This window comes from Peromyscus californicus, unplaced genomic scaffold (genome assembly GCF_007827085.1).
Source record: "Peromyscus californicus insignis strain IS unplaced genomic scaffold, ASM782708v3 Scaffold_15__1_contigs__length_86483966, whole genome shotgun sequence".
Lineage (NCBI taxonomy): Eukaryota > Metazoa > Chordata > Mammalia > Rodentia > Cricetidae > Peromyscus > Peromyscus californicus.
Genome location: NW_026294447.1, coordinates 14,511,556 through 14,539,199, shown reverse-complemented (window position 1 = coordinate 14,539,199; position 27,644 = coordinate 14,511,556). Strand labels below are relative to the sequence as shown.

The 27,644-nt window shown below is 39.2% G+C and overlaps 1 protein-coding gene across 3 annotated transcripts in view; it reads left to right on the top strand.

The window, feature by feature from the left end:
* The window catches only part of Stxbp6 (syntaxin binding protein 6), a 247,811-nt gene that overhangs the window by 179,640 nt on the left and 40,527 nt on the right, over positions 1-27,644 (top strand). For all 3 annotated transcript variants that reach the window (XM_052738450.1, XM_052738451.1, XM_052738449.1), the window contains 2 exons: positions 17,280-17,410; positions 18,230-18,395. In XM_052738450.1, the coding sequence (XP_052594410.1) occupies positions 17,280-17,410; positions 18,230-18,395 (297 nt within the window). The remainder of the gene's footprint in view (positions 1-17,279; positions 17,411-18,229; positions 18,396-27,644) is intronic.

Here is a 27,644-nt window from a genome sequence, read left to right as displayed (position 1 = left end):
GATAGAAGAAAAACTGGTTCAAATTTATACTATGTAAGAAATCTTAGCAAGGATGTTTGAAGACTTAAGATGCTGATATGTTTTGACTTTCATGGAACAAGGGAAAGGCACTATAGTGTTGGAGAGACTTTTAGGGGACACAGTAATTTGGTTGCCTCCACTTTCCCAGAGCAGTGTTTTCTAATAAAGTTACTGCCTCTGACAAATGAGGGGAGTGCCTTAATTCATGATCCTCTGCAATGATATCTAAGTAAAGTATAATTTTAATTAAAGGTAAATCCAAGTTTTTAAGTTAGTGATTTTAACATTTGCAAAATTTGTTCCAATTTTAAACATTTATTTACTTGTTTTGTATATGTGGTTGTGGGCTTATGGCATGCCTCCAGTGCATTGTATGGAGATTAGAGGACAATTTATAGAAGTGGTTCTTTCCTTCTATCATGTGGTCCTAGAGATCATGCTTGGGCTTGCTTGATTGGAAGAACTTTTTTTGGCCGAGTCATATCACCAGTCCAATTTAATCCATTCTTATCATAAGTCCTTCAAATGCCATTTAGCAGTGGGCTTTGTCTGAACAGCAGTAGTAGAAAATGGATGATCCACACTGGATAGGAGATGTTTGATCATTTGCTTCTGCAGGTAGTAAATGTTCATCTGGTTGAGTTCTTGTGACCTTTAGACCCCCTGATGACATCATCTGGCACATTCCCAGAATATAGCCTGATAGAACAAGGTCCACAGCTCCTTCAACGGGGAAGTTCCTCAAACTGTGACAAATACCTATGTCAAAGGCCTCCTTCTCCTGGTACCTTGGAATCCCCACATTTTGAGCAGCCTATCCCCTTAATGTCTATAACATTCATTCAAGTGTTTACTCACTACTAATGCCATCTGCCAGGTATATTATTTGTTTCTCTAAAGGAGCTCAAAGTGGGCTTTCCTGCCCTGTGAAAATCAAAAAAGAATACAATGAGATATAAAATGCTGGCATGGATTATAGATGAAAAAAATAAGCTTCCAAAGTCAATTTTTTCTAATTTCTTTGAGGATGTGGCCAAAGAATGAAACTGTAAACCATCACTATAAGATAACAAGATAACCGTAGACATATTGTACCATAATTAAAAAACCAATGTACTCAAGTAGGAGTTCAGATGGAGCTGATGCTGAGCATGTACTTATGGTACATTGACATTTTTGGTGTATTTTTATACTGCTTATATTTGCCTCCATGTCTGCAAATGGGAAATGGGAATCTCAGAAAGGGTCAGTGAAGGGCCATAAAAGCAGTGGGTGACATGTCATAGGTGGATATGACAATGCCCTGTATTATAGACTATATAGGAATATTATAGCAGGATTATTTAAAAAGTACTGGAGACAATTTAAATGACAACTCTCAGGGCTGTGAAAATGTAAAAATGGAAATGATGGTAATTATATTCTATAAAGACTTTCTTGTCAACAAAATTTTTTAGCTGTTGGCATAAGTTATAAATTACTTTGATGAGAATAAGTTGAAGGAACATTTACACAATGTGTCTTAAAAGAAGGAATGTAACCAAGGGAAACATCAGTGGAGAACAAAGCTCTTGAGGTACCTTTCTTGATAGGCAGATGTGCAAAGCATACATGTAAAATCTGTAAAGTGAACTCTATGTCCGATTGGTGTGATAAGCTTTGAGTTATACATTGAAAGAATGGAAAACATCACTTCTAAGGAAGAAAAGTTATAATTTTAGCATCTTCTGGATCTAAGGTTCCATATTTGGCTTTAAGTTTAGTTTTAACTCTAGTACAGTTTACTCTGCAATAGAGGTGGGGGGCGGTAATTTCTGCCACAAATTTCATTTGAAGTAAAGTAAAATTTGTACCAAGTTAATATGCAAAGCACTGGAGAATTCTGGAAAACATTATGCTTTAGTAAATTTGTTTTCTGTCAGAAATGAACCACATCTATCATGTTGTCCCTGCTATTCAGTTTTTAGTGTGATACCTTGACCTTCCAGTAGAAGATTCGAAGTGACAATCACTCACTGAAAACTCATTCCCTAGTGTAGGCACTGAAAGGTTGAAGAGGCATTTGAATATATCTCTGAGCCCAGGAGAATCAAGCTCAGTGACTCCCATTAGCATTTACAGAAGCTGCAGCTTCTCTCTCTGTCACAGAGTAATGGCTCCTTATAGTGATTGTTCTCTGCTTCAGATTGGCCTTATCAAATGTGGTAGTTTTAAATGAGAAGTGCTAACATATATTCCTATCTTTTAAACTTGGCCCTCCAATTTTCAGAACTGTTTGGGAAGGATTAGGAGGGGTGGCCTTGTTAGAGAAGATATGTCACTGGGGGTGGGCTTTGAGGCTTCAAAAGCCCCCACCATTCCTAGTTAGTTTCTCTCTCTCTCTCTCTCTCTCTCTCTCTCTCTCTCTCTCTCTCTCTCTCTCTCTCTCTCTGTGTTTCATGCTTGTGGTTCAGTTCTCAGCTATTTCTCCAAGACTGCTGAGGGCTGTGGGAGTATACAGCATGAGACAGCTAGTGTTTTGCAGGTCAACCCACCAGACAAATCACCCCCTGCTGCGGAGTCTCACTTGGCAGAACCGTGAGGTCACTGATTGTTATTGACCAGTTGTTTCTGCCTGTAATTTCTCTCATGTGCTACTGCATTTCTTCCCTAAGAACTGCTGTGGGTGTTTTCCCACTGCTTGTGTGTTTATCTCGAGAAAATATTCCATTTTGGGGTATACTTAAAGTTGTGGATGGTCAGGAAGATGATTTCTGTTTAAGCTGTATAATTCTGATGAATAGAAATAATACCAGAATATTTTTCTTAACTGACACAGGGAAGTAACATTATTCCCAGTCTCAATGACAGCTAATTTTAGACTTTAGAACAAATTTAAAACAGACTAAGCTGCCCTGCAAATAAAATACACAAAGACAAGATATCAGACATTGTTTGTTGCTGAATCAAGGTCAAAACTGAGGCAGCTTTTGTAGAGATAACTCCCTGCAGTAATTATCTTTCTATACATGCCCCTACCACTCAAGGTTCAGCCAATTGTCTACTTTCTGTCTGGGAATGCTAACCACTCAGGCTACGTCCAAGTCTGTGTGTTACTTACTGACTGGTCAGTGCAACCTTCCTAGCCTGAGAAAAACTGTGTAACTTATCATGTGTTGTGAGAATGGGTTGGACCCTGAAAATATAACATATAAGTGTCTAGAGTTTGACTATGAGGGCAGCAGTGGCAATATTGAGGAGAAAGCTATGCCGAATGTGAGTGAAATATATGTGTGCTGAGTGAGAGATGAAGAAGCAATGTTAGAAAAGGTGAAAGAATGAGAGAATGAATGAATGAAAGAGTGAATGAATGATGTAGCAGAAGTATATGTGTGTGAGTGAGTGTGTGAGAGAGAGCTGTGTTAAAGAGCTGCTGCTATGTATAGGAATTGTGTAAAGAGCTGTATGAGAGTGTGAAAGAACTGTGTAAAGTGTTATATGGTGAGAGAGCTATGTAAATTAGATGTATAGCTATTGCCGTGTGGAGATTCGTAACTGTTGAGGCAAGGAAGACGAAGCTGTATAAAAAAGATGTAGAAGAGAAGTGTATGTAAAAGAAAGATGTGTAGCCATTAGAAAATGGATATAACTATGTATAGAGATGTATAACCGTATGTATGTAAAGAAAAATATGTAGCTGTATGTATAGACTGTAGTAATATGGAGATGTGTAGCTGTGTAGAGACAGAAAGAGCCAGAGAGCATTTTAAAAATGAAGTATAAGAGAAAGTTACCATTAGAAAGCTTGTGTGTTTCCTTATTTTCCCCTAAGGTCTAGCCCTCAGATAGATAAGAATTTTTCCTTAGCCTCTTTGGCATTCTTTTTGCTACCCTGGAGCAGATCTGGGAGCTGGCCTCCCACGGTCTGTGATACAGGGCCATGTCTGCCCGCCTCTTACTATACTCACTGCCATTATGGCCATGAACTAACTCTGAAGCTGTAAGCCCTAACAAACTTGTTTGTCTATAAGTTGCCTTGGTCATAGTGTATTATCACAGCAACAGAACAGTAGCTAAGACATCATGCTGGTCTCTCTTCTAGGTGCTGTAGCTGAGGGAGGGAAGGGAAGAATGGAGGGGCCAAGCAAATGCAAGATTGCATGCATCCTGGCCAGCTGAGTTGAGAAGTGTGAGTTCATTGATAGTTGTGCCTCACTTCCTTAGGACAGTTCATCCCCCAATTATGTTGAAATTTATGTGGGAATTAAATATAAAACTGAGAATATTTACATCCATTCAGAATTCATTTCTTTTGTTTTAAATCTTCATCAAGATAGTACTTTGGAAAGACCCCAGGGACTTTTCTCAGGAAGAAATCATTTAATACATGTGGCCTCGTTTATTTCAGAAATGACTCCTAGGCTGTTTCAAAATGCTAATGCCATGCATAACAATATGTTCCACCTTGGAATTTGCAGCAGAAGTCACAGAGATGCAGAGGGGAGGCACTGATTTTTCTGTGTGAGAGAGGCAGCTCTTTACCATGTGGAATAATCTGCTTATCAGGTGTGACTACTTATCCTCCCTGCCATATCTGTCTTAAACAAGCCCAAATTTAAAATTTTTTTAAGTTAAAAAAAAATAGAGACATGATTGATGAATGTAGAGGGTGAGGTGTTTCTAACCACAGTGATCAGTACTTACAGCATTGTGGCTATTTCTAATGGTGTGGAGATGATGTGACATTCTGCATTTTAGAGTCAGGACAGAGTCCACACCCCACCAATTACTTTGAAAAAGTATATATTTTTGGGGTGTTTATAATATGGCAGATAAAACCACACATACGTATAAACAAAAATGCAAAGCAGACAATGACCTATGTCTAGACACTAGCCTTCTATCCTAGGCATCTGGCTATGAAAATGATATAGTTGTTTGGCAACTGACCTTAAGGACTGTTATTTTTGTATTATCATAATTTCACTCATATTGATCGAAATTTCTGTATTGAGTGTCAACAGCTATGTAGATTAGAATATCTACTATATCTCTGTTTCCACTTCTATCATCTGGTCTAAACTGCCTTTGTCGTTTCTTCCCTGGACTAAGGGGATACATGTTCCATGGGATTTCCCTGTTTGCATGCACACTTCTGCCATGCCTTATAGACTACAACAGTCAATTAAAAGAAACAAGTCAATATAATTACACCTTCATTCCGGTTTAAAAAGCCTGTTGTACCAGGCTCTTAATGACCTGCCCTTGCTTTCATCCATTCTCTTCCAATTTCTTCTTGCTCATAGTTTTATCATCCCAGACAAAGAAATTTGTCTTCTTTGAGGTGTCAAACTCTTTTACACCTACAGGCATTAGCACTTACTGTCATATCCAAAAAATCTTTCCGTACCAAAAAATGTCTTGGGATTTTATCATTATTGTCCGAAGAAATAGAACATGTAGGGCACATACATACATATAGATGTATATATGTATCTATGTGTGTATGTAATGCATAGATATACTTATGCACATGTTGTACATATATGTATACTATGTTTGACAGCATTCCATCACTGTGACAAAATATCTGAAATCACCCTAACATAAGAAAGTTCTGCCCACGCACATGAGCAAGATGGACAGAGCACTCAGAAGCCACAAGCCAAAATAAATTCTTACTCTCCCAAGGGCTTTTTTTGCCACATATTTTATAGCAGCAACAAAAAATAACTACCACCAGAGTTTTAAATAAATACTCTAAGTTTTTTCAGATAAATAGTTGGCAAATGTCATCTACTCTGGAGACTATCTTTTCATTCTCTTAAACAGTTTTGAGAGATTTTGTTTTGGCTTTATGAAATCCTTTATTCTTTCATGGATTTTACTTTCATATTGTAGTGACATGTTTGTGCAGCCCTGTGTCCAAAGTATTTTCTCCTGTGTATTCCCTTATAAATTTCTATCTGTTGATGTTTATAGAATTGAATAGACCATCATTCAGACTGACTTTGTGGATAGTAAAAGATTTCATTTTGTTGCATCAAGTTGTTACAGTATTGTTTATTCTAGTAATTATGTTTTTGCTAAAATCCACTTGTACATATATGTGCAAGATCTTTGCCTTGGGCTGTCCCCTCTGTTCCCTGGATTAATGTGTCTTTTTCTAACTGTAGCACATTGTTTTATAAAAGTCGTGTAGTCATAATATGTTAGACATTTCACTCAGTGTCTGTTCCTCTAGCATTATATTTCCATATGAATTTTATACTAAGTTTCCACCAAAATGCCCAATGACCTTTTTAGTGAGGTGTCAATCTATAATCAATTGGGGAAAGCTGACATACTAATAACACAGAGTTTTCCAGCCTGTTGCCACTGTGACTCTGGAGATTTTTGCCATTTTAACCATGCTGATTCATTCAGTTACTTGAATGTGAGATATTTTTTATATTTGCTTAATTCTTTAATATCTTTCAATAAGGTTTTATAGCTTTATGTGTGAAAACCTTTCACTTCTTCAATCAAATACATTACTAAGAATTGTTTACTTTTCAACACTATTGAAAATAGAAAATTTTGGTTGACTTATCAGCTGTTGTATTAGTGTTTTCTCAGAGAATCTGAGCCAGTGGGTGTACATACAGATAATCTGATTTCCATACTTCAACTGATAGTTGTGTGAGTTTATGATGATGAAAAATTATACTCATAATTCCAATCTGATTTTCACTTTAAGTAGATAGCCAATGATTTACATTTAGCATTTGAAATTTTTCATCAAAATATCCTTTGCGTTAGATAAATTTGCCCAACTATTACTTAATATAAAGGTTCTGGGAATGTTTAGGATAGGCTAGACCAATGTATAATGTTCTATAAGTTAGCTAGGTACATTAAAATATTTGTTTTATGATATTTTTATCTTGGGGAGAAAAATCCTCATAAATCAGAACATATGCTCATGTGCATCCACGTGAACACACATACGCACAAACACACTCATCTTGTTTGTATATAGCCACAAGACTGAATTTCATGGGTCATATATACTGTTGTTTACCTGTAGTAGATACTAACTTGAATTAACCAAGATAAACTCAGCTAGCTTTAATCCCAGATGGTTTTCACTAATGTGATGGAGCTTTTGTTTGAACCAGAATGTTTTGCTTGATTTTTATTCCAGTGTAAAACAGTAAAGAGTTAATGTGTCAGGTTCTGAGTGACATCATTCACTTTTTAAAACTATCAGTGATGGATGCCTTCATGTAAAATATATATAATTAGAATTGTATCCAGTCAGTGGTGGCAAAGAAGAGAGCAGGTATAACTGTCTTTGCTTGACTGACAGTTGTAATTATATTTGACAGCTTGTGTTTGCTAAGTAATAAGAGCTTTCATTTTCCCCAAATCCTAGTGATATTAAATATTTGATAACTATCCCACTAGGAAATTGTGTTAATTCTGACTCTTCAAGTTTTAGTCACTTCCTTTTCTCCCTCTCCCTCCTTCCTTTTCTAGCTTCCTCCCGCTGATGGTCTTGTCACATAAGGAAACCCACACTCATAGGACATCCTCCCATGATTCATGTATACTAAATATGTGTTGTAAAATACTATCCCCAGTAGTGATGCATGGAAGAGGAGTTGCATGGGGGAACTGAGAACCAGGCCTACATCGCACAGTGGTGAGCATCTGTCCTCTTGCAAAACTGGAAGGGAATAACATGCTTCCACCCTTCTCTTGTAAGATGTCTTTCTCAGCTTTTCTCGGCTGAAACTTGCTTTTCTCAGCTCACCAAGGTATAATCGATACTGAATTTCTACCAAATATAGTATTTTCCTGAGGATAGTTGCTGCTTCACCTATATTTTCCAATATGTAATGTGAATACTGAAAGAAAGTGTAACATTAAAGAACATTGTCTCATATTCAGTGATCCGGCCTTCCAGCTTCTTGTGGAGAAATTTAATTGATTCTTGGGTCAGATAGCTGCTGCTTTGATTCTTCTGTGCTAAGCTCCACTGTCAATCTCTTCTAAGAATAGATGAAAAACAATGTTTACATTATTTTCCAGAGGAAATGAGGGAGTAAGAAGAGAAGAGACTCTGCCTGTAGTTAACCCCTTCTGGTCCTTGTTTTGTATTACAGTCCTTAATGCCCCCTCAGTTGAATCTCCTTCAAATTCCATCATTGTTCTTTCTCTGAGCATTCACTTTTCTTACTTGGCTATTTGACTCATAGTTCATTCCATGAACCAGGGATTTCATGTACTTCCCAGATAAAATCCAAGTTGTAAAAACTGATATTACTTTGGTTTTATAATTTGTTTCATGTCCCATCTCACCATCACCCCAAATGCATGCAAATTGATTTGTTCTCCAAGTCTATGACAGATTGTGTAAGGAAGTTAAAACATCAAACACAGTGTGAATGGGCCAAATCTCAAGACTCAGGTCACGGAGGTGGAAGCAAATAATTACTTGCTAAGGATGCTGCTAGAATAAGTTTGTAGGAAAAATTATTATAAGTGATTTTAACCCTCAAATTCCTCTCCTATTTCTCATGATATTTTTGTAATTTTTTGATGTTTATCCTTCCTTTGTACTCCAGGTCCCAGGATAATCCTCTTTTCCAGTAAGATGTTCAAGTCTTTTAAAACTGTGTCTTGATTTTTGAACCCTAGTAGTTTGACCTGAAATAAGTTTTTGTTTGTTCCTGGGTTCTCATAGGCACAGAGCTGTTCTTCCTTATCTTGGGGAACCATTCGACTAGTCACTGATTCCCTTGTTTATACATACACCAGTTTATATACTATGTGTCAGCTTATGTTATAGAAGACATCAGATCTTAGTCACTGTTCTATTGCTGTGGAGTGATACCATGACCGAGGTAACTCTTATAAAATAAAGCAGTGAACTGGGGGCTTGCTCACAGTTTCAAAAGTTTAGTCCATGTTCACCATGGCAGGGAGCATAGCGGGACAAGTGATAGTAGAACAGTACTTGAGAATTACATCATGATCCATAGACCAAGAGAGAGAAACACTGGGTCTAGCATTTGGTCTTTTGAAACCTTAAAGTCACCCTAGAAGAAAGTCTTACCTATTCTTGTTTGTTTGTTTGTTTCGAGACAGGGTTTCTCTGTGCAGTTTTGGTGCCTGTCCTGGATCTTACTCTGTAGACCAGGCTGGACTCGAACTCACAGAGCTCTGCCTGGCTCTGCCTCCCAAGTGCTGGGATTAAAGGCATGTGCCACCACCACCCTGCAATACCTATTCTAATAAAACCACACATCCTAATATTCTAATCCTTCTCAAATAGTACTACTGCCTGATGACTGAGCATTGAAATATATGAGCCTATGGGGGCCATTCTTACTTAAACCACCACACATCATTATCCTGGTTTGGAGAGAGCAATGGAAACTCCTGCCCTTTGGGTCTACGCTTCATTTCAGACTTAAGATGTAAAGGTTTAAGACCACTTATGCTGTAACTGAATCCAGTCATCTACTTGAAATAGATATGTTACATATCCTCATAATTACAAAATCAAAGTGAAATTATGAATGTGGTATATAAGGGACTGGGTTTTCAAAGTATTGCCTAGATATCCTGTGGTCTTCTGACATTGGAGGACCACGTTCCAACAGATATATACTACCTCCTCACTGGTAACTTGAAAATACTAAAACAAGCTAGGGCCTCCAGCAATGTTCAACAAAGTGGTACTTGCTCTATCAATGTATAGATAAGTGCCCTGGACTTCCCTAGACAAAGCTTGATGCAAGATGACTTATCATAATTATTTATAAGAGAAAACATTTTTTATATAAATGGTTCCATTTTTCATTTCCTTTTGGAGAAACTTTCTGGTTTTTCCATCACCACCACCACCACCACCACCACCACCACCACCCTGTTATCATCACCATTCCCAACCCCATTATTATCCTCCAGCTTGAAGATGAGAATATGATATAGTTGCAAGCACTACAGTAAGACGTAGTGATATCAAAGAAGGAATCTCTTGTATAGAAAACTTCTTCCTTTGTGGTTAGCCCCTACAGGGACCAAAATCATGTATACAGAATCTCTACCTTCTTCCCTTGAAACTAAAGGCTAGGGATGGCCTAGTAGTGTTCTTCACCCATCCCCACAGTTCCATATTAAAACTTGCAAATGAAAGGATACTCTTGGGCCCACTGAGGCCCTGCAGAAGTCTTTACAGAGAGCCCTTGGTTTCTAAGATGGGAAGAAGAGAGGGCTAAGCCCCAAAGACAAATCTAGCAATTTGGGAAAATAGTCTGATTTTAGAACCCAGGGTCACAACCCTCTGGACTCCAAACATATATGAGATCCTAAGGTAAACACATCTTGAAATGTGGTATAAGAAGAAATAAACCCTGTATAGAAAGCAGCATGCCCCGTATTCCAATAACTGTAGTGAATATGAAGGTTTCCTACTCTGAAATGTTTGTGGTAATTATTCAGAAATTTCTGTTTTTCAGTTTTATAAGCATTCATCCACCTCATCTGACAAATTTGTTGATGCAGCCTCAGAACTGAAATGTATTTCTCATGTATTTTATGAAGTCTAATGATCATATGTCAGAATTTTAACAGAGCCAGAAGGAAGCCAGTTTCCAAGTATCTATTTCTTTATCCTGCTCCCTTACAATGTTGGTAACCAGAAGACATCCTCAAGTTTGCTTTCATTTCCTGAACCTATGTTGCAGATTTCTTTTGTTGTTGCTGCTCTATTTTTTTCCTTTGTCAGTCACTCCCTGTCAGAGCCAAAAAAACAACCCTGGTAAGATTCCATGCAAGTACCACTTTTTAAAAAACATCTAAATTATATATTTCTCACCAAGAGTCTCAAAAAACAAAATGTCCGGCTGTTAGACCAGTAGAACAGGGAGCTGAGCTATACCACTAATACTGAATTGCTCTTACATGAAAGGTCATAACAAGACTAATGTATGATGACATTTAAAGTATTTAAGGTATGTAGGCATGGTGATTCTCATGTCAGCTGCTAGCCCTGGTATCATGCTGTAATGATCCTCCTCCTTCCTCTTCTTCAGTACATGGTTTTACTATATAGACCATGATATCTGGGAACTTACTCCATAGTCCAAGCTGCCCTCAAACTGATAGTAATCCTCCTGCCTCAGCCTTCCAAATGCTAGGATTAGACATACGTGTCTCTAAGTCTAACTTATTTGTTGCTTTCTAATTAAGTGGAGTGTTTTCTAGGTGGACATAGTTAAAGCTTGGGATCTCTATCCTGTGATTCTAGTCTGATTTTATTTTCGTAGAATGTTTCATGGAAGGACCATCTTCTGAAACACATTGTAGTGCTTTAGTCCATGGGATGGGGAGAAAATACAATTTGTGTAACAATGGTAGTGATAATCTGGACACAATACTTTGTATCATTGCTTCTTGGCTGTAGTTAAACTACAGCCAAGGATCTAGGACCAACTCAACATTAAGATTAAAGAAAAATCATGAAGCCATTATTTTTCTTAAGAGCTAATCGCAGAATGACCTGGGATTGATTTCCTACAGACTTTGGCTTTTCTCTGATGTCCATACAGGAATCAGTGGCTACCAAGAATGGGACCAGGAAGCATTAAGCCTGGGTACCCCCCGAACATAATGGATGAGTCTCAATATGTAGCATTATGTACCCCAGAGGAGCCATTTCCAGATGTTTTAATCCTATCTAGGAATGCATCCTCATTTTGATGGTCTTTAACACCTGTCTTAATTGCTAATCATCCATTCACCAAAGGCTGAGCCTCAGATGCTAAGCCCTCTCTAGCTTGAAATTAATAGTGCATACATTTTAATTACGTTTACCACATTGCTTTCTACTTAATGAAAACAAAGCTCTGCATCTTATTTGTGACTTGAATTTATTTTGCTTCTCATTAACTTATGTGAGTAACATGAATGTTTACTTAAAGGGAAATATTGAGGAAATCATTCAGGAAACTATAAAAATCATAACAAGTATCATTAGAAAAAAAAAGGCTTCAATTAATCCTTACTTACCGTGCATTCCATGCCAAATAAAATGTGACATTTGACATTGTAGCAGAAGTTTGCAGTTGAAGGAGCAATGGCTCAAAGTCCATCACATAAGTTGTGGGTTTTCCAGTGATTAAGTGTGACTTGGGCAAGTCAGCTCTTTCTGTGCTTCAGTTTGCTTCTGTATAAAAAATGCAAAGCATAATTTTTGCCTAAGTCACAGAAAAATCAAACTGTACCAGAAAGATGCCTACAACTGCATACTATTTTTAAAAGTGTGTGGAAGCCTGTGTCATACACTGATAGGTAGTAGCTTAGGTTCATGTGGAAATTTATCCATATCACATATGTCTGGGGACTCGGTACATGAGAAATGTCTGATTTGGTTCTTTGCAAACATCTTAGAGCAAATATTGTATTGAATATTGTATTGAAATGGGCTAGGAGAAACCTACATGGCTAAAGTAACCACAGATGTGTCTTTCTGTGAACTTAACCTATAGCCTGGCATTTGAACAGTGAGCAAAAAACACTGAGAAAACCAAGGAAATGACATATCTACCTAGAGGATGTCATGTGCAGGAGGCCTGGAGGACAGACCTTGCCAGGAGCAAATGACAGCCAGAGCTTAGCAGACAGAAAAGGAAGTGAAATGTGATGTCCTTAGCACCCAAGGGCAGGTCATATAAGGCTTTGTAGGTCATGGTAAAGGGCTTGCATTTTATTCTAAATGTTTTGATATACCACTTCATTAAAAAAACCATAATTCCTGGGGTTGAGGATTTAGCTCAGTGGTAGAGCACTTGCCTAGCAAGTGCATGGCCCTGGGTTTGGTCCTCAACTCCAGAAGAAAAAATAACCATAATTCCCTACTCTGTGTACAATTAGCCTGTCATATGTCATAGGCCAACTGGGAAGAAATTGGGGGGGAAATCATGAAAATCCATGCCAGGGATGAGTGTAAACTGCCAGATATGCTGTCACTTTGCAACAACCCGTTGACTTTTCTCCAGTCTGTGCTTTAGTCCTTAAAGACTCCCATGTATTTCCTCAGATGGCTTACATATCATGTATCACCCCTACCCCACCCACCCACACCATCCCCATATACTCAGTGCTCTGCTGCAGAATTCTTAGCCCTCCTGCTGCCATGTAGGTTCTTGTACCTTCCAAAGTCCTGGAATTGCCCACACAACGTAAGTGCTTCATAAATATTTGTTAAATGGATAAGTATAAGTCTAGTGGTTCTTGGCAATCAATCAGCCTCAGAATTAACTGGGTAGAATTAAAGTGTGTATGTCAGGATCATGTCCCCAGGGGCTCCCATTCACATGGCTCATTGTATTTGCTGTAGAAGCTGCTGGGTGATCCTGATGCTCAGTGCTGAGAACCAAGGCAGAGAGGACTGATACTGCAGTATCTCTTGTCTTTCATGGTTATTGAATGCACAACAGAAACTGCAGTATTTTCTTGGTCTTTAAAGTTATTGAAATTAATTAATTGGGGGAATCTACCTTATGTCGACAATGAGGAACACAGCACTGTGACATTTATTTTTGAATGTATTATTTATTCTTTGAGAATATCATACATGTATACAATGTATTTTGAACACACACACACACACACACACACACACACACACACACCCCTCCACTCCAACTCCTCCTAGCCTTCTATCACATCTTCCTCCCAACCTCATGTCCTCTTTTCTTATCACTGAGTCCAATTAGTGTTTCCAATATGGACATGGTTTTAAGGTCAACTGCTAATGCATGGGTGACCTATTAGGGGTCACATCTCTGAAGAAAAGTGCCTCTTCCCTAGCCCTCTACCTGCAGCAATCAAATGCTAAATAGTCTGCTGTTAGGGGTGGGGCCACACTCCCATCCATGCTGAAAGTTTGATTGGCTTGATCTGAGGGCTGTGATATTTCTTATTCAGGCAATTTATTTGCATTGAAGAGGTGCTTTCTACCAACTTCCAGGTAAACTACTGTCTTCAGTAGACAGGTGGAATTTGAAGGCTCTATTATTTTTTTAATCAGCTACAAACTCCCCAGACCAGGAGGGAGTTAGATCACATTTTCTTCAAGTTTTATATTCAGAAAGTCTGGAGTAATGTGTTTTGATTTTGTAAGAGGAAAATTTTGTTTAATTCTATAATAATGTGTATATAATATAATTTTAAGGCACCTGCTTCAGACTCAAAACTAGGATTTTGGAGATAATAACAATAAACAAAAATCAAACCAAACCGGGCTTCATGCCCAGGAAAACTAGCCAGATGACAAGAACTGTGAGAGCAATAAACTAATTATGGAAATGAGGCAGGAGTGGATGGGACTGTAACTAACTTTATAGCATGGTCTCTGCTGAGGAGTTTTGTGAGGACTTTGGTCATTGTCGGTGGGGTTGCTGACCAGTTAGTTCATTTCAATGACAAAACAAATGTTCAGTGGAATTTGCCTCCCTGACATGTGTGTCTTAAGCATGCCGGGAATATACAGTGTTCCTCCATTGTGTGAGAGCTTTTATAATGCTATAAACTCCTGGGAAACAAACAGGCCAGGAGTAAAAATGGTGTTCAGAACAACTTTAACTGAAGTCAGAAGGAAAGTCTAGAGTTTTCCAGGATGCTGAAATGCCATATGGTTTACATAAACAGGGGAGGAAATCCTCTGTGTGTTCAGGGGTGTGTCTAATGCACATTTCTGATGCACGTTTCCTGTTATTGAAAAATAGTCTTTAATATGTTCAGCACATTTTAGGGCCTGCATATATTCTAGGTGTATTCTTTCTTTTAACAAAAATGTGTAAGCACAGAGCACAACTGTCCGAGAAGCCCATTCAAGTCTCTTTCTTGTCACTGGAGGTGTGTGTTGAATGAAGAAAAGTAATAAAAGGGAAAGGAAAGGACATGACTGTCCCTAGGTATGGTAGAGGAGAAAGTTGACTGTAGATAAAAGGGAGAGGCAGGACATCTGGGAGATTCTGGAGTGGACATGGCTAAGCTGAGCTGGACCATGTGGCGAGAGGGGGAAGGAAAGGGAGAGGGGAGAGGGACCACATGCAGCAGCTAGGAGGCCAAAGGTACAAAAGGACAAGTAGCAAATGTGTCTGAATTATGTAGTGAAGAGCCTCTGGGGGAAGGGCAGCCCAGCCCCTGGACTGCAGAGTTCAGGGTATGCCAACCATACCTGTAACAGGTAGGGACTGAGGGATGCTGGGACAACCTGGCATCAGGTCCACTTTGATATGGCAATTAGGCACCACAGCCATTTGTCCCAGGTATGAAACTTAACACATGAACATGCGTGTTTGTGCATGTGTGCATGTGCATGCATGCATGCCTGTGTGTGTGCGCACGTGCGCGCGCGCGTGTACGTGTGCGTGTGCGTGTGCGTGTGCGTGTGCGTGTGCGTGTGTGTGTGTGTGTGTGTATGTATGTGTGTAGAAATGGTCATTCCCAGTGGTGGCAATAGTCTAGAGCAGTGGTTCTCAACCTTCCTTGAGCTGTGATCCTTTAAACAAGTTCCTTATGTTGTGTTGACCCCCCAACCATAAAATTTTCATTGCTACTTCCTAACTGTAAGTTTGCTACTGTTATGAATCGTAATGTAAATATTTGTGTTTTCCAATGGTCGTAGTCAACTCCTATGAAAGGGTTGTTTGACCTCCCAAAGGGGTCATGACCCAAAGGTTTAGAACTACTGGCCTAGAGGCTATTAAGAGAGGCCATTTGTGATCCTGTAATGGGGTAGTGAAGGAATAATGACCTTATAACCACAGAAGTAAAGGGAACTGGTGTGAAATGTTCAGAATATTTTATCCAAATATAACTGACTAATAAGCAACAAGCCAAAGCATTTTTTGATGTCGAAAAACATTTGCTAAATTCAGGTTAGGAGCAAAGGGAGATTGTACTGAGGCCATAAAGACAGACTCCATGCTGGACCTGGAGACTCACCACAGCTAAAGGTGGATTCACATCATTTGCTTCTCTCTTTGGCTCTCCTACTTCAGTAATGAGCTTCAGGTATACATGAACCATAGAGACTTTGTTTAAAGATATATTTATGTGTGAGCACATGTATATGGAGCTGAAGTTACAGGTAATTGCAAGATTCCCAACATGGGTACTAGGAACCAAACTCATGTCCTCTGCAAGAGCAGCAAGTGCTCTTAACTGCTGAGCCATCTCTGCAGCCCTGTCGAGACTTCTTCTCAGCAGCTGTTAGAGCAAGCGCTTTCTCCCCCTCATCTCCGGAAACTCTTTTGCCACTTGCTAAGTATCTGCATAGTTATTAGATACAAGGGTAAAATATTCCCCAGATGCACATCTTCCTAAAGGCAGTGACTGGGATCAAGCATTGCAGCCAGTGGTGTCTGACGCTTTCCGTAGCTCCTTCATGATTTTGCCGTTGACTGTCACTGACTTCCAAAGACCTGACTCAGTGGCTCATTGGAAAGCCTTGTCAAGATCTGTAATCACCTCCTCCACCCTCCTTGAGCCTTAAATTAACGAAGTAAGCAAATTCAGAAATGTTTGAGATGCCTATTTACCAGTACCTGTGCTTAACTTTGCCTAAGAGGTGATGCTGCCCACCTGCATGCAACACAAAATATTAAAACCTACTTAAGGTGGAAGGAGAGTCCTGGTCCTTAGGTTTAGGGACTAAAGGAATTCGTGTTGGAGCTGTGCCCAGAATGCTAGCCAGATAGTCTTAATCATATGTAAACTAGATACAAACTGGGTCATGCTATAAAGTCAAGTCTATCACTGAGGCTTCAGTATTTACAATGAACTATAAAACTGGAAATAAGTCTGGTAACTACCCCCAAGGAATTGGTAACCTTTCCCTCACTTAAAATTCAGCCTTCCTAATGAGCCCTACCTGATGTCTGCTGCCCTGCATACTTGGTTCCCTGAGAGCTGAAATGGTGCACTTGCAGCCTCCATTAAATTACTTGGTGTAATTCAGTTAAGATATTTTCCATTCAACTGGATGAAGACATAAATGAAGCAACAATTGCATAATAAACTACTTTGATGGGGGAGAGGTTATAACTTCTTTTTCTCTTGCATTCACTTCTCACTAAAGAGAGGCCCCATCTTTTCTCCATGCATATGCACATTTGCTGTCATATAAAAATAACCCTGAGTGAGGAAATCAGCCAATTTGACTGCCCATTAATCTGAGTGGTCTTTGTTTGTTTGTTTGTTTGTTTGTTTTACAGTGACAAACAAGAAACCCACGCAGGCATCCATCACGAAGGTCAAACAGTTTGAGGGCTCCACATCATTCGTCCGAAGGTCCCAGTGGATGCTTGAGCAGCTCCGCCAGGTTAATGGTATCGATCCTAATCGGGTGAGTGAATTTTCCAATGCTGAGCAAAGGAATTCTCTTCACACGATGACTGCTTGAGCACAGCAGTGGTGATGGTAGTTGGAGTCATTCTTACAAGGCTATTTCTCTTATTTCAGTTGTGTGATCAAAACTTCCCAGTCTCTGCTCCTGTCTTATGGGAAATTATAAATCTTCTGTGTTTGATAAGGAAACCCAAGAGATGGCACATGGAAAACTGCTGTCTCCAGCAATGTTTATCAATACAGGGCAGAGCTCAAAGGATCATGTCACTAGCTGCCTATATGAAAACTCCAGGCTTGTCAAAATTTCATTTGCCTCCTAATGCCAATAAATTAATGGTGTTTTAAAATAAGGAAGTCGGATTCCAACAGAAATGTGTTGCCGTGTAAGCATCTATTCAGAGGACCCATTCCCTTTTTGTGCACAGCCTACACTGTCCCCAAACATCAATGGAGTACTGGAGGAACAAGGGGAATTCCTTTCCAATCTGTGCATAAAGAAATTAGCAAATAACAATGTGGAAAACTTAAAGGAATGCTTTTCTCTAGTAATTGGGCAGACACTCCCCAGTCAGTGTTCTGATGTGAATCTTGAGCACCGCAGTACTAGCTTCCTAGGGACATCTCTAAATACAGAACAAATTGGACTTATTTGCTTGACAGACTCTCCATGAATTTGGGTCATGGTAAAGATGAAATTTATGGTCCTATTTTTTTTTAAAGTTTGTGTTTTAGCCTTTGTGCCTCTTTTGACAGGCCAGAGCTCAAAGCAGAAGTTGGTATAGATTACAATCAGCAGTTACTTCACTGTCTTTTCCAGGATTCTGCAGAGTTTGATTTGTTGTTTGAAAATGCCTTTGACCAGTGGGTTGCTAGCACGGCCTCAGAAAAGTGCACCTTCTTCCAGATCCTCCACCATACCTGCCAGAGGTACCTCACAGACAGGAAGCCAGAGTTTATTAACTGCCAATCTAAAATTATGGGAGGTAAGTGGGCACTTAGGCTATTTTAGCCATCCTATTTCACAACACTCATTTCATATAAGAAGTTGGGTGTTGAGCAACATAGTTCAAAACAAACAAAAGAATCAAAATGCTCAGAATTATTGACATTACGGCGTCTGTTGTATGCCAAAACTAGAGACAAAGGCATGCCTTCACTCTTCCATGAGAGCTGGTCTTGTTAGAAAAAAATGGTCAGATTAACTAAAACGGTTTGTACTGTGAGAACAAGTGTGTCTCTTTATTAGAAAAGCTTTTTAGTTTGATTTTTTTTTGCTGCCTTTGCTGTAATTCTATTGCCGAACACTCTTCTGGGCTCCTTCCTCCTATTTTTCTTCCTAGATGTTTTCACATTCCTCCTGATACTGCCCTTGCTGTCCTTTCTTGTGTTACTTTTTACAGAATCACTGTGATAGGATGCCTGACAGAAACAGCTGAAGGGAGGGAGGATCTATTTTGGCTCACAGTTCAGAGGAATACAGTCCATTCGTGGTGGGAAATGTATTTGCAGTCATGGTGACTAGAACAGCTGGGTCTGTGGCAGAGGGTGCTGAAGTGTAACTTTTTAGGAAGTGGAGATACCCTGTAGCCTTCAAACTTGTACATCCCCTAAATGTAACCCCCTTTCCCAAAAGGTTCTGCAACCTCCAAAAACAGTGCCACCAACTGGTGTTGCATCACAAAGCTTGTGAAGGGCATTTCATATTCAGACAGTAATACTTTGTATTAAAAGCCTTTCTTGTTCATTCAGGTACAGTATACAGAGGTGAATTAGTATTATAAGCCAGGCTTAAGGGGCAAGCATCGGCCCTGAAACATTTAAGGTTGTGCACATCTGCCTTTCCAGTGGCAACAAGGCCTTTTAGGAAACCCAAGCTGCTGAAAATGAAAGCTTTTAGTCAGTCACTCTGAGTTGGGGAGATATTTTATAACTGATCTAAAAAAATATTTTTTAAGTGTCCCAGCTTTGCCACCATCAAATACTGAGACGCCATTAGAGATGTTGCATACTCTTCTTGGACTCTATTTATCTTTCATATGACTATGAAGTAGAACACATTGCTCTATGGTAACCATCGATATACTCATACTTTGTTATTCCTCTATGAGATGTTACATTGAGAATACACTGTCTACTTCATTATTTACCCTGTGGTAATTTATATCTTAGGATCCTTAGAAGGTCTTTCTCATGCATCAAGGTAGTCCTATACTGTAGCTCCCCTGATTAGTTTTAAAATATGTCGGGTGATGAATGGCATATGTTTTCTTTAAAGTGGTCACTTCACACTGCATGAAGCTGAAAGGTAAGTGTAGAAAGGAAGTATCAAACACTGACCTAGTTGGAAAATATAATGGAGTATTGTCCCCTGCTATGCCTTTGCCACTTGGAATCTTCAAATTAATCCTGCATTGAAAGCCCACCCTTAACGAATTTGGTAAATGGACAAAGTATATTGTCTTAGGACCACTTGTGGATTTCAGTGAGTAGAAAGTTGTCCAGGAAACCAAGCTTTTACTCATTCTTCATCACATGGGGTTTTCTCTTCTGGCCTAACATCAGATTGGTTCCTGCTGTAAAACATATTTTCAATGAAGTTGGTGTGTTCATTGGCTTGCATAGCTAGTTCTCCTGTGGCTTTTGGAGCAGATTCTCCCTGAGTATTGCACTTCTTTATATCCCACACTGAAAATGGAGAGTCCAGAAGGAGACCCAATGTCACGGGAGACCCTGCATCTTTCATATGTTCTTCATTCACCTTGAATATACTCACATGCCTCACCAGTCATACCCATCTGTGTCTATTGGTCATTGGCCCTATCTTCTATTACCTTCTATTACCTTGTGAACCCCCTAAGATACAGCACTGAGATGGAAACCCATATTTCTAATGTTAAGCAGTTGATATGTATATTGGATAAAACTAGATTGCTTTCCTATAGTCAGAAAAAGAATAAGCTAATGGGAGCTAGCACCAGAACCAATTTTGCCTCCTGTGACTCTAGGTATTTCTTTTATTTCTTTAGTTTTTCTTTTATTTGTTTTCCCAGGGATAATACCTGATAATAGACTAGAGGATTTCAGTTTCATCATTCTGAGAATCCATAATTCCTAAGGCTTAGTTTATTGTCTAATTACTTCTTGACTAAGGAACTAAATAATTTACTCGGTTAAATATTGGCTGCTCCTTAGGAGAACCAGAAAGTTTGTATTGAGCATGCTGTAATTTGCTGGCAGCATATATGTCCCTAATGAATGCAATCTGTCTTACTCACACAGTTGTATATCTTTGATAACAGTTGTGCCAACACAGCCTAATGAATTAGTACTCTTATTAGTCTTCCTTTCTTCCAGTTACATAATTCTGAAACTTAAAAATGGTATTTCTTGGATGACTCTAGTTTGACCCTTTTACTTTTATGAATCTTCAGCAGATTAAACTCTGCCTAATTTCACAAAATCTTTTCTTATCACTTTATATTCAAGTCACAAGTTGTAGATGTAAATGTTCATTTTACTTTGAAATATTGCAGTTTTGTGATTTTTTTTAAAAAAAATTATTATTGTTGTTGGTATGCTGCCCTCCAGCAATCTCTCTACATATGTTATCTTACTTGGCATGAATGCAGCCTTTGGAAATACAATTTATTATCTCTACAGAGAAGGAAACAGAATCAGGGTTATTAACTAGCAAGAGAAAGGTCATGTCGCTTGTCAGGAGTGGAGATAAGAGTCCAGCAATGGCTTTCACAGCCCTAACGGCATCTTACTGAGAAAATGCTACATGTTTTCAGTGTGACTGGTGCTCCTTGGTGTTCTGCAGGAATTGTTGAAAACTTTTTACCCAGAACATTCTTGGTTTTCCAAAGGGGCCTGGATAGGAGGGATGGACTAGAGATTGTGGATAGTTTGAAATGTTGCCCTTGTCACTTCTTGGATATATAATTAAAATAATTATCTACTTTTTGTCCTAAGAGCTATAAATTCATCAAGGACCTTTAAAATCATCTCACTTTGTATTATTTGTTATTTTGGAGGGTGGTGTGGGTGAAGTTTTCCTGGTCCCACCCAGCCCCGCAATCCTGTTGCTGCTCAGACCCAAATGAACACACAGAGGCTTGATATTATTTATAACAGGTTGGCCATTGGCTCAGACTTATTACTGACTAGCTCTTGCACTAAATTAACCCATAATTCTTATCTAGGTTTAGCCATGTGGCTTGGTACCTTTTCTCAGTTCTGCCTTCACATCTTGCTTCCTCTGTGTCTGGCAGGTGACTCCTGACTTAGCCCTCCTCCTCTCAGAATTCTCCTTGTCTGCTTATCCAACCTATACTTCCTGCCTGGCTACTGGCCAATCAGCATTTCATTTATCAACCAATCAGAGCAACACATTCACAGCATACAGAAGGTCATAACTTATCAGGGGGGTGCATCAGAATTTCAGTAGATTAGACAAATGAAGGCACAGGAAAGATGGTTCAGTTGTGACTATGCATACATTGCCTCTCAGAGACTCAGAGTCTACTCAGTACTGTCCTTGGGAAAACTGAGGTCCAATGGTTTTAAATGACCTTATAAATGCCAAAGAGAGTATGTTTATTCCCTAACTAACACTTTCTTTAATACCAATCCAATGTAAGGTTATTACTTAAATATCAATAACCCCATGGCATCCTACCCCTACAAGCTGTGCAAGCCATGTGTGATTGTACTCTTCCTTTCCTTATGGGGAAGGTCAGTTATAAAGAAATGAAATTGTCTCTTTGACATGTTCAAAATCCTCTCCTCCAAAATGATATTTCCTTAGCTCCAAAGGAAAACAGACATTTAGGCCTCCTCATGCTAGTTCATGGTCTGCTAAAGATATGACTAAAGTCTACTTGGCTACTTGAAGGCCTTAAAAAATGGAAGCAAAGCAGCATTCTCTGAGAGATGTAAAGGGGACATCCTGGCATCTCCTCGTGTCGTTTGTGGCTGGTACTTTTGTGGCTGTCTTCTTATCTCTAGTTGAAGAATCAATAAGATAGAAGAACTAGATAAAAAGAAGCCTGCCATAGTAGCTCAAACCCGCAGGCTGCTGCTAACTTGAGAGAGCTAACGAGGAAGCTGTTTTTAGCTCCGTTTTACAGTCTTGTTTCTCAGGTTTTAGGTGGAAACTCTTGCCAACCCATTGGGTGCCATTTGTAGCTAGAGTTTTCCTGGTCCTGCCCTGCCCATGGTCAGGACAAACCTCTCTCACCCACCAGTCCTGCAGCTGCTCAGACCCAACCAAGTAAACACACAGAGACTTATATTACTTATAAACTCTATGGCCCGTGATAAGCTTCTTGCTAACTGTTCTTATATCTTAAATCAACCCATTTTTATTAATCTATAAGTGGCCATGTGGCTCGTGGCTTACCGGTATCTTATCTTCTCATGGCAGCGACTGGCAGAAGTCTCTCTGCCTCAGCCTTCCTGTTCCCAGAATTCTCTTCTTTGCTTGTCCCGCCTATACTTCCTGCCTGGCTACTGGCCAATCAGTATTTTATTTATACAGAGCGATATCCACAGCAGTTCCCCTTTTCTTTTTTTTTCAAAAAGGAAGATTTTAACTTTTACGTAGTAAAATCACAGATAACAAAACAATTATCAAGCAAAAATTACAGTGACAATATCTAGTCTATTTCTAATATCTAGTCTATTTGTATTTGGCAAAATTAAAGAAGATATCCTATCTATCCTATATTTGTGAATATAAGGTTTCATATCTAACTTATCTTTTTTTTTTTTTTTTTTTTTTTTTTTTTTTGGTTTTTCGAGACAGGGTTTCTCTGTGTAGCTTTGCGCCTTTCCTGGATCTCGCGCTGTAGACCAGGCAGGCCTCGAACTCACAGAGATCCGCCTGCCTCTGCCTCCCGAGTGCTGGGATTAAAGGCGTGCGCCACCACCGCCCGGCCTAACTTATCTTTTATCATAACTAAGGAAAATAATAACTATCTAGTCTTCAACTACATCAAAGACCTCAGAAGGATATAATATTACCTGAGAAATGGGAGAAGGATGCAAGCAACTTTCGGGAGTCTTGCAAGAGTATACAGAGACAGCTGGCAGCCTGGACAGTCACCTAATGTTCCTTTGTAAAGTTGGGGCATCTGTCTTCAGCCCACAGGCCTAGAGTCTCTCAGTCACTTCTTTCTGCAAAGCAGGAACCTGAAGGAACATTTTGCTAAGCAAAGCTCAGTAGTCACCTTCCTATGGGTCCTGCATGTCCAGTTGATCAAGCAGTCCAGGCAAGAACAGTTTCTTGCCCAAATGGCTATTTTTGCCAAGAAGAAGATAAACTCCATATAAAGTGTCTTCGATGCCCATCCTCCTCTCTGAAGTAAATTGGTGCTGCCAGGAGCAGACATGTCTCATTGTCCAGAAAGTCTAAATTTTTAAAACATTTTAAATGCCATATTCTGTAGGTCTTTGAAGTGTTTGAAGATTACCTATCTATCTGAAATATATATATGCATACCTAGAAAACAACATGACTATAAGTTTGACTATCATAGAAGGCTAATTATTAATCTGTATTTCTTTTTTTTTTTTTTTTTTTTTTTTTGGTTTTTCGAGACAGGGTTTCTCTGTGTAGCTTTGCGCCTTTCCTGGATCTCGCTCTGTAGACCAGGCTGGCCTCGAACTCACAGAGATCCGCCTGGCTCTGCCTCCCGAGTGCTGGGATTAAAGGCGTGTGCCACCACCGCCCGGCAATCTGTATTTCTTAATTATCCCTTACAATCTAAATGAGTTACATAAACATAATACCTCAAATGAAAATAGAAATATATATACAGTATAACAAAATTAAGTTTAAACTTGTATCAATAAACTAAAATCCATAGCAATATAAAACATTTTAAACAAGTTACTCTTTAAAAGTAGATTCAATAATCTGCCCTTTCATCCTATCATATCTATATTATATCCCTTTTTCTTCTTTAGAAAGAGATCACATTATAATCAACCTGATTTAAATAAAAATATTGGTTTTTCTCTGTCCCACACCAAAGGGCTCTTCTGATATGGGACAAAAGAATCTCTCAACCTTTTATTTTTTGCAATATGTTTGGGTTTAGAGAAGGAGTGAGCCAGTTCCATCTCCAAATCCAGCTTAGTATATTTGGGAATTTGGGCGTAGCTTCTCTTACTACTTCCTTCTGGAGGGGGGTGCTGTATCTTATGGGGACACAAAGAAAATTTTAGGATTATGGAATAGTCCATGAGGGTGTATCATCTGAGCCAGTTGCCTTGAAACTGTCCTGGATGTTGGATCATCTGGGCCATGGTGTCATCAGAGACCTTTCAGGGGGTCTTGGCTGGTCAAATCTGATGTATCTTAATCTGGAACAAATCCATAGCCTCTTGCTTTCTGTGGAAACAAAAGCAAAGCCTCCTTTTCAAAGCGACATATCCTTATATCCAAAGTTTGAAGTCAAGGTACCTTTAAAATATACATATTGGCTTAACTCAACAGCTTTTACAATCAAATGTTTTTCTGCAGTTAAAAATCCCAAAGACAACACAATCCAGATTCTCTGTGTAATATCCATTTTTATGTGGCTTATTTTTTATACTACCTTTACTGTCTCTTTAAAGACTTCATTTTTAAAAACTATCTATTTCTTTATATAACTGTATATATTCCCTTTTCTCTCTCTTCCAAGCCTATGTACATTTTTACACACAATGTAAAGCATTTAAAGTCTTGGTCCATCTGAATCTGTCTTATTGTGAATCTGTTGTTTTAAACTGCAGCATTACTCAGGCTAAAATAGCAGCTTTGGCTGGTGGCTCTGCCCACCTCAGCTTCCCAACGTGGTGGTAGTTTACTGCCAGCTCTGGGAGCCATCAACTCTTACAAACAGTGGTTCTATGTTTCTATCAAAGCCATGTGTAGCCCAGAAACCTCTTTTTTTTTTTCACTTATAAACTGTATGGCCATGGCAAGCTTCTTGCTAACTGTTCTTATATCTTAAATCAACCCATTTTTATTAATCTATAAGTTGCCACGTGGCTCATGGATTACCAGTATCTTAACATCTTCTCATGGTGGCTGCTGGCAGGGTCTCTCTGCTTCAGCCTTCATGTTCCCAGAATTCTCTTCTCTGCTTGTCCCACCTATACTTCCTGCCTGGCTACTGGCCAATCAGCATTTTATTTATACAGAGCAATATCCACAGCACTATGATAGCAATCCCAATCCCATTCCTTGCCTTTATATGCCACCCTCTCTTTCATTAAGGATCAGTCTCTTCAAAATTAAATCCATCCATTTAGTTTTCTGGTTCTTCACACTGCCTAGCAACCCACACAGATTGATGACAGGAGTGGGGGCCAGGGTTAGCTGCTGAAATGTGACATGGTATCATGATAGGGATCCCTGAAGGTGAAGTATCAAGTTCATGTGAGTTGGATATACTTCTGTATTTATTTCACACAGAGATAATGGTGGGACATTATACTCATGATATCATATGTATGCTTGAATCTTAGGGCCTGAGGAGAGATTTTCATTATAAAGGAACACAGTCAGCCCCAAATAGAGCATTCATTTAGGTAATGAGTATCTTATCTCATATTAATTCAAGGTCCCAAGTCTGGTTTTGTCATTTTACTTACTTCATTACTCTTAATAAAATATAAACATTTTCCAATGGCTCCCACCTTGTGTTTATAACTTCACCTTTTATAGTGACTGCTGCCAACCTTTTTGGATACCTGGTATTTTAGGCTTCAGTCTTGTATTTTTAAGTATTTGCACAACATAATGAGATATCTTTTGAGAGGAGACTCAAGTCTGAACACAAAATTCATTTATGCTTCTTATACAGTTTATGCACACAGCCTGAAGCTAAATCTCTATAATAGTCTTAATAACTCTGTACATGAAGCAAAGTTTATCACAGATGAATAGTCTGGGTGAGTCTTTTCCCTTACAGTTCCTAAGCAACTGTGAGCTTGCACCAGTTTTCACTACAGTCCATCACAAAATCAAGATGGAAATATTTCATATGTAATGTCTGTGCCCAGAAAGTTTTATATTTGGAGGTCATTTGGGATTATAGATTTTCAGATGAAGTATGTCCTATGAACTACAGACAACTGTCGGGGTGTTGACAACTTCTGTGTTGAAACCACAAAGTCAGTGCATTGCAATGCTAGTTTCTTTTTCAGTAAGTGATATAAATTATTTATGGAATAAAATGATTTATTCTGAAGGCAAGCATGCATTGAAATCTAAGAAATTTTCTTGAACACTAAGTCCAAAGGCCCTGACTCATTGAATTACTTCCTAATCTTCTGCTTCTTGATGTGTTGTCCCACATCTGTATGAAGCCCATGCATGCACATCTTCTCTCTCATTGATTCCACGGGTGATTCCTCAGCACTGTCCATGTGTCGGGCACTGAGCTATCCATGTATATACACCCACAACGTGGGCACTTTCACCCCCTTAATCAACCTTTCTGGTAGGCATCAGACTTCAAAAGAAAACTGCGCTCCAGGTGGTGGTGGCACATGCCTTTAATCCCAGCACTCGGGAGGCAGAGGCAGGTGGATCTCTGTGAGTTCAAGGCCAGCCTGGGCTACAGAATGAGTGCCAGGACAGGCTCCAAAGCTACACAGAGAAACCCTGTCTCAAAAAACCAAAAAAAAAAAAAAGAAGAAAAGAAAGAAAGAAAGAAAAGAAAAAGAAAAACTGTGCATCAGTAAGCTCATGGCCATACTGCACTTTAAGGATGGCTAGTAGTTGACAAACAGGGACAAGAGAAAATAAGTTTTCTTTTATTCCAGCAGTTAATCCAGACAGTTTTATTTCTGTGTTAACTATATTCAGAATTTATAGAGTGGCAGATTGTTTCTCCATGAAACAGCCTGTTTTGAAGGGCCATATATTTGATCAGCAGCAAAAGGTATTTCAGACACATTGCCCTTCTGCACTTACCTCTTCAGATGATGGTATAAAGCCCAGACTTCTGAGCACTGTTAGGATGCCAGAAACACAGATGCCTCTGATGTTTCCTTCATCCAAGGCTGCCCTTTGTCTGCCCCTACTGATTGGTATGCTAGAAAGGAAGGCCAAATGACTCTACTCTCTTCCCCTGGGGTGGACAGAATGGAAAGATTGAATCACAATGTGACTTTGTATTATACTTTCTTCTCAAACAAAGCAAGGTCAGCCTTTAGTAAAGTGTGGGAAT